This window comes from Bacidia gigantensis (assembly GCF_019456465.1).
Source record: "Bacidia gigantensis strain McMullin 20006 chromosome Unknown contig_180, whole genome shotgun sequence".
Classification (NCBI taxonomy): domain Eukaryota; kingdom Fungi; phylum Ascomycota; class Lecanoromycetes; order Lecanorales; family Ramalinaceae; genus Bacidia; species Bacidia gigantensis.
In genome coordinates, this window is record NW_025408596.1 from 2,742,550 (window position 1) to 2,758,462 (window position 15,913).

At 49.2% G+C, this 15,913-nt stretch overlaps 7 protein-coding genes across 7 annotated transcripts; 3 read left to right on the forward strand and 4 right to left on the reverse strand.

Annotated features, from left to right (window-relative positions):
- Positions 1-227: 227 nt before the first annotated feature.
- KY384_003754 (uncharacterized protein) lies at positions 228-967 on the forward strand (the record flags this gene model as incomplete). Its single annotated transcript, XM_044812267.1, has 5 exons — positions 228-399; positions 474-604; positions 664-764; positions 893-905; positions 959-967. The coding sequence occupies 5 exons, from the start codon at positions 228-230 to the stop codon at positions 965-967; spliced, it is 426 nt and encodes a 141-aa protein (XP_044671400.1).
- A 27-nt stretch (positions 968-994) lies between these two features.
- KY384_003755 (uncharacterized protein) lies at positions 995-1,579 on the reverse strand (the record flags this gene model as incomplete). The annotated part of the gene is made up of 2 exons (XM_044812268.1): positions 995-1,363; positions 1,406-1,579. The coding sequence occupies 2 exons, from the start codon at positions 1,577-1,579 to the stop codon at positions 995-997; spliced, it is 543 nt and encodes a 180-aa protein (XP_044671401.1).
- Positions 1,580-2,061: 482 nt separating this feature from the next.
- On the forward strand, positions 2,062-3,411 carry KY384_003756 (uncharacterized protein; the record flags this gene model as incomplete). The annotated part of the gene is made up of 3 exons (XM_044812269.1): positions 2,062-2,552; positions 2,738-3,317; positions 3,391-3,411. 3 exons carry the CDS (start codon positions 2,062-2,064, stop codon positions 3,409-3,411), a joined length of 1,092 nt encoding a protein of 363 aa, XP_044671402.1.
- A 316-nt stretch (positions 3,412-3,727) lies between these two features.
- On the reverse strand, positions 3,728-4,851 carry KAE1 (putative tRNA threonylcarbamoyladenosine biosynthesis protein kae1; the record flags this gene model as incomplete). The annotated part of the gene is made up of 2 exons (XM_044812270.1): positions 3,728-4,428; positions 4,494-4,851. The coding sequence occupies 2 exons, from the start codon at positions 4,849-4,851 to the stop codon at positions 3,728-3,730; spliced, it is 1,059 nt and encodes a 352-aa protein (XP_044671403.1).
- Positions 4,852-5,134: 283 nt separating this feature from the next.
- On the forward strand, positions 5,135-6,727 carry KY384_003758 (uncharacterized protein; the record flags this gene model as incomplete). Its single annotated transcript, XM_044812271.1, has 4 exons — positions 5,135-5,276; positions 5,362-5,936; positions 5,983-6,216; positions 6,269-6,727. The coding sequence occupies 4 exons, from the start codon at positions 5,135-5,137 to the stop codon at positions 6,725-6,727; spliced, it is 1,410 nt and encodes a 469-aa protein (XP_044671404.1).
- A 287-nt stretch (positions 6,728-7,014) lies between these two features.
- KY384_003759 (uncharacterized protein) lies at positions 7,015-9,072 on the reverse strand (the record flags this gene model as incomplete). The annotated part of the gene is made up of 4 exons (XM_044812272.1): positions 7,015-8,019; positions 8,069-8,569; positions 8,781-8,902; positions 8,997-9,072. 4 exons carry the CDS (start codon positions 9,070-9,072, stop codon positions 7,015-7,017), a joined length of 1,704 nt encoding a protein of 567 aa, XP_044671405.1.
- A 2,934-nt stretch (positions 9,073-12,006) lies between these two features.
- On the reverse strand, positions 12,007-13,292 carry KY384_003760 (uncharacterized protein; the record flags this gene model as incomplete). Its single annotated transcript, XM_044812273.1, has 3 exons — positions 12,007-12,071; positions 12,129-12,443; positions 12,476-13,292. The coding sequence occupies 3 exons, from the start codon at positions 13,290-13,292 to the stop codon at positions 12,007-12,009; spliced, it is 1,197 nt and encodes a 398-aa protein (XP_044671406.1).
- Positions 13,293-15,913: the final 2,621 nt, after the last annotated feature.

The following is a 15,913-nucleotide window of genomic DNA, read 5'->3' on the forward strand; positions in this document are numbered from 1 at the left end:
GGCTATATTTGACGTTGGGATTCTTGCGTTTGCAGGACGAGGACGTATCTCGAAAGGCGCTAGCGGATGAGACAAACTTAGCGTGATTCTAAAATCGTTTCCAAGCATCTTCTTCCAGCCAGTCATTAACATTATTGTTTATGACCTGCTTTAACGAAATTGCGGACTTTGCTGTCAGCTTGACCAGATCCTGATAGATATAGCTTGCCTAAGCTTGTCTCTTCGTCATGCCACCTGTGCGTTCGGCACGAAATCGAAAACCACCTCCTGATGGGTTCGACGATATCGAAGATACCCTGTTGGAATTCTCGAACAAGATGAAAGATGCAGAAAACGCTTCGCATGAGGGAAAAAAGCGTAATGAGGTACTATGGCCCATATTTCAAATCACACATCAACGTGAGCATGATCACAGTAGCCCGATGGCTCTAATGGATTGGACTCCCCGTGCTAACATTTTATGGCGTTTTCAGGCTCACGTTACATCTATGACCTATATTACGACAAGGAAGCTATATCGAAAAAGCTGTACGACTGGTTGATCAAGAGTGGTTATGCGGATGCAAACCTGATTGCAAAGTGGAAAAAGCAGGGTTACGAGAAGGTACGACATCCATCTCATATTTCTACATTGGAAGCAAGCTGACATCGTCTGTACCTCAGCTTTGCTGTTTGAAGTGTATGCAGACGAAAGAGACGAACTTTAATGCGACCTGCATATGCCGAGTTCCGCAAGCCCAGCTCAAGGAGGATCAGATCATTGAGTGTGTGAACTGCGGATGCAGGGGCTGTTCCTCCGCGGATTGATCAATTACGAGTTCATAATGGAAGAAAACTCGCAGGAGTGCCGAGTGTTATCCAAGTCACACCAAAAGGAGTTTTTTTGGGGAAGATTGCAGAGCTCCGTAAGTGGTCGACAGCTTTGCTCTTCCTGATACGACTGGAATTGACTCTCTAGGTAACGTAAAGGAGCATATGATACCAAAGCTCAATCTCAGAATCCATAATCAGAGCTATCTTCTTCCTCGAGTATTGTATTGGGCAAAGATCCATTCCTCGATCGACCCCTATCTTCGGCAGCCCAGTCCCAGTCCTTGAGCTCATTCGCTCGTTCGGTGTCCTTCCGTTGGATTTCGACTTGTTGCACAGCTTTGCCCAGGTCATCTGTCTGCTCCAGACTTTCGTCCTTGCTGGCCCGATACTCCGCAATCGTCCGACCGCGCTGGCCGCTTTCCTTGGCTAAAGCATCGATGTGCAGAATCGAGGCCACCAGCCTCGAGGCGAAGTGAACGCCTGTGCCAGTGAGAAGGCCCACAAGTGTTGCAACACCGAAGAAGACGTAGATAGTCTGTTGATTGATTAGCTAATAGCTTCTGGAGGGCCGAGCTGGTCGGATAAGGCGCACCTCGAATTTTCCTAGCACATGAAAAGGATACCAGCAAGCATAGAGCACATAATGACCCAAGTAGATAAGAGGAGCACTTGCAGTCCACAGTATTGAGCAAAGTGCCTGAACAATGTATATTATCGGAAATGCAAGGTAATATAGCACATTCATGGAGGTCCCGATATAATCCATAGTAGTAAGAATGCGCTCGTCTGCATACTGGATGTGATGACAGCTGGTATTATATGCCTGAGTGTTCAACGAAGAAGCGGGTCTGGCGTGTTCCTGGCTGGTCTGGGCGAAAACAACGAAAAAGGGAGCCAATAGGAGCGATCGACTACCAACTAAATCTTTCCCAAGATCCTCTCGACCTCGTTCTCCACCATGACGATGAATGGATTACTAGACAGGTATTATTTTTGGTTATTCGGTTTGTAGTCGGCCATTGAACAGTATATAAAATGGGAAACAATGCGTCAAAGCCTCCTGGCGAGGCTCCGTCATCTCCTGTGGTCAGTCAGACCATCACGAGATCCTCAACACAGAATTCCAAGACACCGTCATCACGTCACAAAAGTTCGCACGCCACACACTCCGACAAGCAAAGTTCGACGCATGCCTCCCCGCATTCTCCTCCATCCTATTTTCATTCCAGCCCTATCGATGGAGCAGTAATGGGCAGCGAAACCAGCAAGCCATCGGACCGTCCCCCGGAGTCGAAACAAGTCAAGCCCAAACCCATACCCGTCAGGATACCGCATCGCGGCTCAGATGCCAAACGGCAGAGGGGCCCAGATACACAGTTCGAACCATCTGGTCCACCTCGTGATCCGGACTTCATTCCTCACTCCAACTTCGGCCTCCCCCCACGCTTGCCTCTGCCAATAGGAGAGGAGCTCCACACACCAGGATCCCCCATCATCGATGCTCAAGGCTCGTCAGCCCTGCACGAAGACGATGTAGGCGGCTTGCTTCCACGCCAGACCTCCACCGTTAGCAACACCACCCTTGAAGACGATGAGTTGGGCAATGAATTGAGACAATATCCTTCAGATGCTAGTAGAGGAACTGTTCTGACAACGTTGTATTGGAAACAAAGTGGGCAAAAGGTCTACGTAACGGGGACGTTCACGAACTGGAGCCGTAAATACCGCATGAACAAGGAGTAAGCAGTCTATTTCTCTGACTATAGCCCATCCCTGTCGAGTCATGTATGCATATAACCGTCGCTTTGCTCTGAAATTTACGAGTCCCGATGATGTCCATCGGCTCCGTGCATAACGCAACGATCTTCGTCTCTTCGATCACGATTTGATCATGACGGGTCTGCTGACGGCTTTTGTATCATAGTCCGGTAACGGGGTATCTATCTGCACACCTCCAACTTCCACCAGGAACTCATCATGTCAAGTTCATCGTTGATGGAGACATGCAGCTCTCTGACGAGCTACCGACCGCTGTAGATTATACCAACATTCTTGTAAATTATCTCGAGGTCAGCGCAGATGATATTCCGAAGCAGGACGAGAGGAGAGTTCCGGATGGTGTTCACCCGCCTCAAGTCATCCATGAAGGTACCGAAGTACAAGACCATGAGCCAGCAGCAGTGACTACGCATTCGCTCAATGAAAGCGAGCAGAAAGGCCCTGCTGTTCACTGGGGCCGTGAACTACCGCATTATCTGAAAGATGTCGACAAGCCTGAGCACACGAATCGATATCAACGATCCGCCCATGCCATCAGCGATTTTTCCACGCCTCCTGGTTTGCCTTTATTCCTTGGAAAGTCTATTCTTAATGGAACGACCCCCATGAAGGATGATAACAGTGTGCTGAACATGCCAAATCACACGGTACTAAATCACCTCGCGACCAGCAGCATCAAGAATGATGTACTTGCAACAAGCATAACCACCCGTTATATGCGGAAGGTAAGAATGCCGAGCGTACGCACTGTTAATGTAGCTAACCCCTCGTAAGTATGTCACAACGGTCGTCTACAAGCCTACGGAAGACGAAGGGTGATTGTGGATCCTCGTTCCAGGAATGTTCGCTCTCTTAGTCCAAGGATTATTTTGCTGTTGTAGTGTTGATATAGCGCATGCTATGGAGGTCGATGACCGCTCTTATGTAATCTTTCGGTTTTCTTAGTACTTTGAGTGGTGCGAGAACAGCACCTACTGAGTCGTTTTCACAGAGCGAAAAGAACTTGAATTCAGTTTGCACAATTTCGGTAAGGTCTCTACATGAGGGTCTGAATTTGTCGAAACGATTGATTCATGGCAATAAGGATGACGAAGGGAACGAATTGAAAGACAATTATAGAAGCACAGATAGAGGGTTATTCACGCCATTTGACTAGTACTTCGTCTGTCCTATACCTCTGCGTACATGATGTGTCTTCAAACTTTGTCGTCTGCCCTGTTCCATAAGCCAAAAGACCCGCATGTGCAATCATGATACCATTGTCAATGCAAAATCGTTCATCCGTCGCATATACACTTCCGCCTCTGTCCCTGGCCATCATTCCCATCATCTCCTGCAATCGCTCATTACACCCCACTCCTCCCACAATCAGAACCTGGCTCGACCCAACATGCGCCATGGCTCTTTCCGTAATCTCTACAAGCATCGCAAATACAGTCTCTTGCAGACTGAAGCAGAGATCCTCCCGAGTGATAAGCTCTCCCGTGACTTCGTCCAGCCATCCAGTAGGGTTCTGCTCTAATTTCTCGGCCAGGATATCAACGCTGGCTAAGATGCCTGAGAAACTACAGTCCATACCCTTGACGGCATACGGTAGATCAAGCAAATGCTTTCCTGTTTTGGCCATCTGCTCTATATTGTAACCGGGAGCTGGGTCGTTAGAGATTCTTAGAGTTCTAGCGAACCGATCGAGACAGTTCCCCACAGCGATATCCAGAGTCTCACCAAAAATTCGATATCTTTGGCTTGCATACGCAATGACTTGAGTGTTCCCACCAGAAACGTACAATACGACTGGATCCTCAGCCCCAGTGATCTCGCGTCCCATCTCGATGTCTTTGCGTCCTCCCATATCAGCAATCTTCATTTACGCACGTCTCCAAGGTGGAGTACAAACCTACGCCCAACGCAATGATTGACGCCTACAATCTCCTTGCCCCACAGTTCCGCGAGCATCCTTGCGGCTAGGGCTACGCTCTGCAAAGGAGCACCCATGCCCGGCCCCTTTGTGTAGCATATACAATCTACGCTGTCGATGGTGATACAGGCTTCCTTCAAAGCTTCACTTACGAGTCGCACAACCCACGTTCGATGATGCTTTGCGGTATCTTTTGGCAGAAAGCCTTCGCCTGGAGGTGAGACGAAAGTGTGTCTGATGTTCGCGAGGATAATTGCAGGTCCACGCTTTGGTAGATCGGGATGAGATATTAGCCCCACACCAAGCTTGTTCGCGGAGCCTTCAAGGCCTAGAGCTATCATTTTTCGATATCTCTCCTCTTTGAAGGCGCCAATGTAAGGGTAGAATGATGGTCAAGGCTGGCTGTCCGGTGGGACTACCTTAGTCTATGTGCTGGTGTGTTCGGGAGGGGCTGCCATTTTGAACTTAGCGGGGAAGATCTCGCGCTAGCATGTGTCCGCACATGTGAGCTCACTGACTTCTATTTCTGCCATCTGCCACGACTCGGCGAGGCCTTTTGACTTGTCCGTGACACAACGCTACGATCAATCATATCATGATGATGGTGTCACACTCCTCATAGCTATGTCTTCAGAGGTCAAGTTGGACGAGTTCGCGAGAAAAACCGATGACTTCCTGCAATGGATCAAGCACCGACAGGGCACCATGATCAGTCCCAAGATCAAAATCGCCGATCTCAGGGCTGAGGAGCAAGGGCGAGGCGCAGGTGTGTGTCTCCCTTCGGGACTTCTACTTTCACTACATCTTTCTTGCTCTCGAGCTAGCATGAACGTTGTCTGACATGGTCAAAGTCGCTAGGGAAGACATCGACATGGATGAGAACCTATTCACTATCAACTCAGCCTCATTTCTTTCTGTTCAGAACTCTGATCTCTATCAAATGCACAAGCTGCAGCTTCAATCTCTGCCTCCGTGGATAGCCCTTGTGTTGACCTTGCTGTACGAAGACGGCAAAGGTGAGGCGTCCCAATGGTGGCCATATCTCAACATACTCCCTACAGAGTTTGACACATTGATCTACTGGTCTTCATCAGAATTGTCAGAACTGCAGGCAAGCGCCGTAGTACACAAGATTGACAAAGACGACGCTGAGGAGCAATTCTTGAACCGACTTCTGCCATTCGTCAAAGCCAACACATCCCTTTTCGCAATGCACGTTAAAACGCTTGAAGACGCGAACGCAAAGTCATTCTTTCTCGGCATTTGTCTTAGGATGGCGACACTCATCCATGCTTACGGCTTCGATCTCAACCCGGATGAGCCATCCGATGAGGAGTTCGAAGAAGATGACGATGTCATTATAGAGCCAAACGTGGCTATGATTCCATTAGCAGACCTGCTGAATGCCGATGCCGATCAAAATAATGTAAGCGCTCAATAGGTATATGAAGTCTTTCAAGCTGACTGAATAGGCACATGCGGTCCAGAATCATGATTCAATAACCATGAGGGCTATCAAGCAGATCAAAGCAGGCGATCAGATCTACAATGACTTTGGCGAACTACCAAGATCTGACTTACTGAGGCGTTATGGTTACTTGTCAGACAGGTATCAGAAATGGGACGTTGTCGAAGTAACACTTGATCTGATCACCAAGGTTTGCAACGAAATTAATCCTCTGGATAGCGTAGAAAGAGAAGTCCGCGTAAGCTTTACACATTCCCATCGTATTTATCAGATCTGATAAAAATCCCCAGACAAGCCTCGCAATGAAGTGGGATGTTTTGGAAGACGGCTATGATCTTAACAGGCCACAGGACAACAAAGACTTCGAATTTCCACCAGACCTAATCTTGTTAATAAATTTGCTACTTATGGATCTGACTAAACTTAGAACAGCAGTCGCAGTGCAAGATCGGCCACTGGATGATCATGCCCTTCCTCCGTTGACCACGACATATCAGGTCCTAGAGGTTATCGTCGCCGAACGCTTGGCGAGCTACGGCACCACTATCGCCGAGGACGTCCACCTCCTAGGTGTATCTCTATCAAAACGCAAGCGCATGGCGATCGAAGTTCGCCGCGGCGAGAAAGAAATCCTAGCCATGGCTATGAGCGTACTGAGTGCTATTCTCAGCGAGAATGCTGAGTCTCAATCGGGACATGATGAGTCGAATGCCAAGAAGATAAAGCCACTTTATCCACATGCTACTTGATGGTTACCAATATGATCTAAGGGGTGAAGCCGAGAGCTCAGATCTCAGGATTGTACCCGAGAAAGCCTTCCAACGCCATGCTATCAACTTCTGCTCTAGATTCAAAGCGAACACGGTTCGCAGGGATTATTCAAAACTATCCTTCTACGCTTCTGCCACCTGGACCTTGGTTCTGCAGCGGCCTTCCAATCGACAAGCCCCGAGGCATCTCCCAGGGGTCGACGGCAAGAGCTTTAATGTTCATTTCCAAGTCCCCCCAAGATTGCCAAAGAGTCCGGAGTTGGGTCCTATCCTGCTGAGCTAGCGACAGGAATGGGTGCTTGTGGATTTGGTACAGATCCATCCGGCGCCTTCCTAACTTGCTGGGGAATTCTAAGAAGTGAGCTACGATAACGCATGCTTTTGCTGTCGAACTCGCTGAAGTCATAAGTCGGCACCTCATCCTCATCCTCGTCTTCGTCGTATTTGTATCTCTCTGACACAGGAGGATCCTCTCGCCCATCCTTTGCAGGAGTCCGTCTACCTCGACGATCAATCCATAACCGTCCGCCCCGGCCAAACCTCCTCCGAAAGGAAGGCTGACTATGAGTAGGTCCATCATATGATGGTGAAGCATATCGTACCGCCACTGCTTCATCCTTCTTATTCACGTGCGCAGCATCGACAGCAATGTCACCAGACTGCTCGGAAGATATCGACGCAGGGGGTGTTGGTAAGTATTCTGTGGTTGCGGTACGAAAAGTCGAGCCAACCCCTACTTCCAAGGGTGGCGTCAGAGGTGCGATCGTCATGTCTACCCACCCTTCGTTCCATTTAACGTGGGCTGCGATCTTGAGCTCAATCTGATCCTGAAGCTCCTTCTCATGTCTCGCCAGCATTTCTGCAAGAGACACGAGCTGATCTTCTGTGGCTCCGCCATCCGCCCTTGTCTGGATGCGAGGCGGCATACCTGGTTGTCGAGTCGTGATCTCGAGCGGCTTCTTCTTTTTCTGGTTGATCAGTAGGTCTTCATCGCCCTGCTTGAATTGATCAGGTAAGTTCTGTTTGACTTGACGCAAGTTGGCTCGTTGTTCAAACAGCTGCCTCTCTACTACAAGTTGATCTCGCTTCGTAATCTCTCTTTGCTTGATCAAAGCCATCAGCTCGCGAGCTTCTTCAAGCTCTTTGCGGAGCTTCTTGAGCTTCTCAGCGCTATGTGCATCTCTACCGCGCGTCTTCCGTGTTTGACGAAGTTCTCGCCGACGAAAGCAGACATATGGATCTGCGTCATCAGTGTCTGCACCAGTCTCACCCTGAGAGGAAGTCAGTAATGGAGCGGAAAATCAAAGGTAGGATGCTGACTTTGAGGTTGGTAAGCAGTGACTTGTTGCCAGATTTTATGCGGCTGGCTTTCCAATGTTGGTAGATTTCCTTCGCAAAATTCTTTGCGCGTGCATCTTCTACCCATTCCTCTAGTCCCATTTCAACTTCGTCAAAGGGGAGAACAGGTGTCTCTCCGACCGACGCAAATGGTTGCTTCTCATTTGCAGCGGTCTCGAAACCGTTCATCACCTGCTCAAACTCAGATTCGCTACACTGAGCGGATGCATCTTTGCGCTTCTTGTTCAAAGATTTCAGAAAGACTTCATCAAGCTCGTCCATGTCATATGGACATCCTATACAGTCTTCTACGGTGGATGAAAAGCGAATATAGGTTGCCGGCTGTTGGTAAGTGGACGTATAGTACTTGTCATATTGCAACTCGCTTGGCACTGCTGGTCGGACGGGGATGTCTGTTTTCTTGACTTTGTCACCCGCCGCAGCTGCTTGTTCTGACCGCAAAGCTGCCTGTAGATGGAATTCCTATCGCGCAAAGGTTATGTCAATATCGAAAACCATAACTCGTCACAAAAATATCCCTCGGGCTACTAGAGAAAAACGCCAAGCCGATGATTGAAAACTTTCCGTTTGCTCGAAAGCTTTCAGGGGGTTTGTCTAGACAGCAGGAAGATTGGGAGGAAAGTCTACAGAAGACAGGAAAGAACGAAAGGAGGAAAGAAAGAAAGGGACTTACGCTCTCTTCGGATTTCTCGACGCCAGTCTCAGCCTTGGGGCCATGACTATTCCGCGAAACGTCATGTTCGTCGATGATATCGAGGTCCGCTTCACGGATGATTGGAAGGGCATGACGTGTGTCTGGGTGTGTGGTATCAGTGTGTGTTGATGGCTGATGGGCACAGTGAAAATAAAAGTGAAAAGTGCGCGCAGTGGGAAAGGGATGGTGGCTTACTGAGTTTTTTAAGTCGCGCTCGGGTGCTGGTTGCTGGGAGTTGAGGTGCCGGGGGAAGAGGATTGCTTCTGGTCATCGGATCGATGATGCAGCATCAAGGAGCGATCGAATAATTTCGATGAAGCCAAAATGAAGTGTCGCATTGTTTACCGATGATTAATCTGGCATTAGAAACATTTTTATCGCTGTATTGTTGATGGAATTTGATAAATTTCTGGTGTTGGCAGTGGTGCTGGGATTGCCTGATGGGCCTGGTACAGAGAATACTGCGACAGGTTGCAGGGCGAAAAGAGGAAAGACCTCGGCGCACACGCCCTAAGGTAAACTTTAATTTGCTGTCATGCCAATTTGCCAAGCCTGCCAAGACTCGCTCCCCCCTGCCGTCATTGCCATTCCGTCATTTCCGCTGGAGCTTAGCTCATCCCAGCAGCAAGACCATCGGCTTGATTGAGGCATCCACCATTCCACCACACCTCTCACCCCTCGCACATAGATTGCTGTCTGAATCACGAGTGTGAACCACTTCTTTTCCCCGCGCTTCATTTTCCCAATAGGACCTTCCCACCGCAAAGCTGGCGGACGCAAATGATGCAGCGCTTTACGATGCGAGGAGGGAAAATAAGGACTCGCACAAAGAGCTTTTCAATACCATCATAGAGGGGTCCAATTGTAATGCCCGCACTGAACTCCAACGGCCATGCGAAGCCTCTGCTAAGACTTCACAGTTGATACAGATGAAGTCGCGCGGTTACAGAAGAGATTTATGAAGCTCGACAAGGTTCGCTATGCGCTTGGGATGCTTTCCAGCTCATGCTCACTTCGGAGAATGCAGGATCAATCAGGAACGATAGAGCGCGATGAATTCCTAGCCCTCCCCCAGGTATCCTCCAACCCACTCGCGACGCGGTATGCTTGTTTCAACCTTCTAACCTACCTCCCTTGAATGTCTCCATCCTATTGACAAAGGAGGCGCGACTGACCGAGTTGCCGAGGTAGAATGATTGCAATCTTCGACGAAGACGGCGGTGGTGACGTCGACTTTCAAGAGTTCGTTACTGGCTTGTCAGCCTTCAGTTCAAAAGGAAATAAGGAGGAAAAACTGCGATTCGCCTTCAAGGTCTACGACATAGATCGTGATGGCTACATCAGCAATGGAGAATTATTCATCGTGCTGAAGATGATGGTGGGGAGCAATTTGAAGGACCAGCAACTGCAACAGGTACGCGCTCACTCATGGGGGGAAAGAAGCATCGACGGGAGTGGCTGTAGTGCACGTCCCCAGGAATCGTAGGTGGAAAGATGTAAGGGTATCTTGCTAACAAAGCCTTCGGTGACAGATTGTTGACAAGACGATAATGGAGGCAGACCTGGATCGAGATGGCAAGATTAGCTTTGATGAATTCACGAAAATGGTAGAAAATACTGATATCTCTATGAGTATGACATTAGGTACGTACATGCAGAGGCACATCTTTGTGCGAAGGGAGTTCAGGCTGACGCGAGTTTACGCTAGATCAATTCTAACCCCGTACATTGCCATTATGGTATTTGGCATGGGTGTAATGATCATGACCACAAAGAACCCTTCATCTTTTTCAAGTTGTGTCCCCGTGGTATTTCTCATTTGTTTACCGTCCTTGTTCAAGAATGTCTTATCCTACACTATCCGTCTCCTCTCGGATTCTAGATCATGCACACTATGATCCGTTCACGGTATTGCTACTGCGCATTCTCGCTATGATGCAAGTACCGATCAGAAAAGAACGACATGTCACACTTGCTATAAATATTTCAAGCGCGCCGCATTGTGGCTTGAAGGCGTGTCCTTCTCTGCGTGTTCTGTCGCTTTTCTAGCCCCCAGGCTGCGACACAGCTATGCCTGTTACCTGAGAGATTCGGGGGCCTGAACGGCCGTCATATGAGACAGCAAGAATCGGGGGCATTTCTCTTCCCCTTCTTCGCAGTGCGAATGAAGTCACATTCTGACGGCGAGGAAATCATATGTCAGCTTATGTTTGAGTTGTGCAAATTGTGATCAAATAGCCGAGAGTCTACATTATTATTATGTTGCATTAATGATGATGAATCACCCTCAACATTCAGCATCATCTTCTCCTCATTCTCAATCATCAGTCACGACGCGTCAGGCGGCAAGGTCAACGTCTTGTGCGCTATCGTCATGCATGCAACGTCCTGATTGATGATATCGTTTAGAATATGTGGCCGATAGACCCCGCATAAGCACCGACTTTTCAACCCCGTCCCCGTCCTGGCTAAGAAATGTACAGGAAATGTGTTGGATGTCATGCAGGTCGAGACATGACGCTAGGAAATCTGCCTTGCGACAGTAGTCTCTCAGGCCCTGTTTCAGCCTCGTCGTGTTTGGACGTCTTGCAGGGATGCCATGTTCGGCAATGTGCGACCAAAAAGGCTGAAATGGTAGAATGGAGTTCAGGGGAGCGACTGCAGTCTTTGCAACAATAAGTTGATTTTTTCTTGCATCGTCGATGCTTGTGAGCTGAGCGTGCAAAATCTGACCGGGTGACAGGGAAGGGCACAATCATCACCAAAAGTGATGCTACAGATAGTGTAGCGTTACAAAGGAGGGAACGTCTACGGTTGCAAAAATTCGCTTTCATAGCGTGAAAATATGAGAAGATTGATAAGTCAGAAGGGTGCATTTACCCTACCCTATTTACTGCTCGTATATACACAATCTGGCGTTCCTGTCGCCCTTTTTTTTTTTTATACAATTCCAAATGTTCGACAGTGCATGAACTGCCCATCCGTGTCTATCAGAAATCGGTGTAATCATACATTGTGTGGGGAGAGAGTGTGGACGGGGGGTTTCATGTGTATGTTGTTATTACAGTGCATAGCTGCAATTGACGTGCTGTCATGGTCATCGCAGCCTTCTTGTCTGTTGTCTCATAAGGCATAACGAGCAAGCCAGAAATCGGTCCGAGAAGTAGAGGATTGCTTCCGCGGGAATAAGGACTTTGAGTCCTACCTACTTTCTTCGTCCTCCTGACTTGCTATCTCCACTTCCGAGCTCTTTGTAGCACTTTTTGAGGTCTGGATCATTGTCAGCGGAGCCAAATATCGCCTTGGAATATTACAGAATAAGCTTACAGGGCATCAGCTCGTCGGGCTGGAAGCCTTGCTCGTAGTTGAGCAGGCCATATTTGTCGAATTGATCCGCTAATTTCAATACCTCTTCCCGAAGCTCTTCCAGATCTTTTCGCAAAAGATTCTTGGGTCGGCTTGACCTGCTCCCTTTTGGAGGATGCCGGGTGTTGTCAAATTGACGTTGCAAGAAGACTAGCCAAGCATTGTGGATGTCACTCCAGAATTTGAGCCTTTGCTTGTACGAGACTCTCCACTCGCGATTGTCCTCAATTACTTTGTCTTCGTGTAGACCTACTTCAATGTCAGGATTCAAATGTTCTGTCCTGCATCAATAAGGTGACTATCATTACCTAGTGTTTCTATATTGTCTAGCAAATACTGCATGAGTTCCAACAATGAAGATCTAGCTTCGAGGAGTCGATCGTCCAGAGTTAGGCTGTTGGTCTGCCTCAAAAGATTTTCGCAACAGGCTTGTGGATCCTCCGCCTCCGGCTCTGATTGCTCTTGTTGCCATACATGGTCGTAGCCAGTTGCACCGGTGAAAGTGGCGTCACCAGATGCATAAGTCGAGGGAAGACTTTGCTGCGCAAACTCCCCTGAGCTCGTATATTGGATTGACTGTTGGATTGCTACTGTTGGATGTGAAGATAGACTTGCTTGGGCTTGTCCTTGGCCGCTATCGTAATATGTCTGGCTACTAAACTGGTTAGATAGGACCTCGACTGCTGCTGACTGTCGTTGTTGGTAAGCGGCCGAATTACCAAAGCTTAGGTGGGAATGTCCCTGAGCTTGGGCTGGTTGCTGTGCACTAAGGGCTGCCTGTGGAGAGTACTGAGAGATCTGCTGTTCTCGTTGCGAAAGCTGTGGGTAACCTGATTGGTACGTTGAAGAAGGCCCATGCACTCGATGTGGAGCAAATTGCTGGACTTGCGCGTATCCAGGTTCCCCAAAGTCCTGAGCGCTCACAGAAGGGTAAATCGACGCACTAGACGTTGCTTGGGAGAACACTTGAGATGAGCGGACGCTGTTTTGAGTGGGGACCGCAAAATTCTCTCTGATTTGACCAGGTCCTTGGGGTTTGGAGCCACCATATTGGGAGTCGTCTTGTAGCGCTTGTCGACGAGATGGCTGCGGAGCTCTTCTCCGATGATGTCCGTTGCCGTCCATACCACACGGACGATAAAGCTCTCGCCAGAGAAGACTGAACCAGCCTTTCAAATACTGATGACGTCCGTTCAAAGGAATCGTAGTGCTGTTTCAATAATAGACTTTCCCGCCGGATAATCCGAATAGGATACGAGACGGATAGGCTCTTGAGAGGAGGGCACTTGGCTTCCCTCGTGATGAGCTCCCAGTATGATATATATTGCAAGTCAGTCATTTCTTCCGTACAGTAATACAACTGGTGTCTAGGGCTTACTGGAGATAGAGCGAGGAGATTTGCCACCTAGACTCAGAAACCTGCATTGCTCCAGCCAAGCACAGTGACTCAAAAGAGGCTGTCAAAGGTGAAGGGTTGCCAATGGCGTAGTGAATGAGGCGAAGCAAGGTGGGAGTTCATCAAATGCATAATCAAATGCTGAGGCTCCAAGGAGTCTGACGTTTGAATCAAGGAGTAGTGATCATGCAGCCTCACGGTGTCGACACACCCACTTTTGATTCTCAAGTCCGAAGACAAAGCGCTCCTGTGGAGCCTTCGCCGTCAAGAAATGGCCAGCCGTCGGGGGCAAGAGTAGATTGAACTTTGAGAGATATTGACAATAGATTGGGTCCATCGGTGGATAGAGCCGTGCTGAAGGGTAATAAAATATAGTTAAAACCAATCGAGACATGTTTCTATATTAGAGACCGAAGGCCAACTGCGGACTGTAACCTTCTGAGCACCAACGTAGGAGCGGAAGGGGCAGCGTATGTTACAAATGCAATTATTAGCTGCATGCCAGGTAATCAAAGACAAAAAAGTTGATAAGCCTCAAACGCAAGGCCAGCTGGGCCAACACCAAGGCAGCAGTAAGTGGTCGGTCTCAACCCATGCCGGAGATGACAATTGTTTTTGGCATAGGGGTCAGATTAACGTGGTGACGCAAAGGCATCCATGGATGAGCATCTTCAGGCCTGCTATTGGGCAGCACCCGAGGAAGAAAGACGCGGGAGCTGAAGGTATTCGTAATCCCGCTTACCTATAGTGCCCATAGAGAGGCAATGTTTGTGGGTTTCAGACATGTAGGGCAGGCAATCCAAAGACAAAGATTGCGGCAGAACCCTTCGATGGCCCGTAGAACTAGGCAGCGCGCTTGTTTTGACTATCATGGCAGTCCCAATAATCAGCTGGAGAAGCGCATTATCGAGAAGGATCACATCCCGAAGCTGCCTGGAATGGAGGCCGTGGATTTTTCGCGGCGGCCACATATACATTCGTTCTCTCCAGGGGCGGTTTTAGATTCCTAGTTGTTTGAATCCTCCTAGCTGTTTAGAAGGCCAGAGAAATTTCTCACGAAAAGGGAGAGAGTGAGCAGACTAGGTGTTCTAGCGTGACGATGATTATGCCACGATGCTTTTCGTGGCCCCTTTGGCTCCCTGTCTTGCCTCTTTCACGCAGGAGGGCATGCTTCAAGTCCCCAGACTGATTCAACTTCAGGGATCTGGACCTGGGGAGATGCTTCACTGCCCTGCCCGCACATCGGCTGGAATACCACGTGTCCTAGCACTCAATAATCCTGACCTTTAGGTGTCTGATTGGATATACGTATGGATGGGCTGCGTCGGGCTCTCCCTTCCTCGTTTCAAAGTTGGCACTGTCCGTCGGGCCTTTTGCCCTGCCGCAAACGAACTTCGACGACTCTCTTCAACGTGATCAATTCCTAGTGTCAGTTGAGGGACAAGTCAGGAATGATCAGAGCTGGTAGTTCTGTTGGGCTGGGTGCTAGGGCTGGAAGTGGCTCCTGTCCCTCTGATCCATCATCTATTGCGCGGTCTGCAAGCCGACAATGGGGCAGGATCTACATCGTTCAGCTGCCCACCAACTCGATGGTCTAAAGATGTTGGGCCGCCCCTCGATGACCGTCACCGGCTTGGACCAACGCCATATTCCGTGAGGCTGCTGCTTATTGGGGCCATTTCCCACGCGACGATTCCCTGTCAGCTGAACTCCGCCACGTGGATTGCGAGTCAGCCATCAAGGTCAAGACGAAGATGTTTCGAATCCGGTAAGGTAGTGAATGGTAGTCAGTAGTCACCAGAGTCAGCGGCGGGACCGATCTCGAGTGTTTCTCAGCGCCGGGCTCTACTAACAATCATTAGCGTTTACAACGGCCCCTACTGCAGTCCGCACAGTGCGAACTGCCAACGGCGAACTGGAGGCTCGCTAGGTTCGCTAGGCTAATGATAGTCCTGTTCCCTGACAATCCTGGGAAGGAACAAAGGAGGCGTTGCTTGCCGCGTGATTGGGTATACTCCTATAGGCTATAGGCCGAGGCACAGCCTCAACCGTCAAGCTCATTATCAACAATGAATGTGCCCCCCCACACACACCCAAAATCTGCAATGTTGGTTACTTAATGCTAATATGGATGTATGTTGAGTGTGCTCCATGCTCAGCTGGGCGCGTCATGTGCCCCAAGCGCTGCTTCCCTGTCCCAGCCTTTCAGCTGGGAGCATTACCGACAACGAGCAATCGCCTGATTGGCCCCTGGTGGCCCTGCTGCGTATGCAGGAACGAGCATGAGTGCGGTAGCCTCAGAACTCTATCCTGACCTTGCTTCATCCCGCTCTACGACGGACTTGTTCCT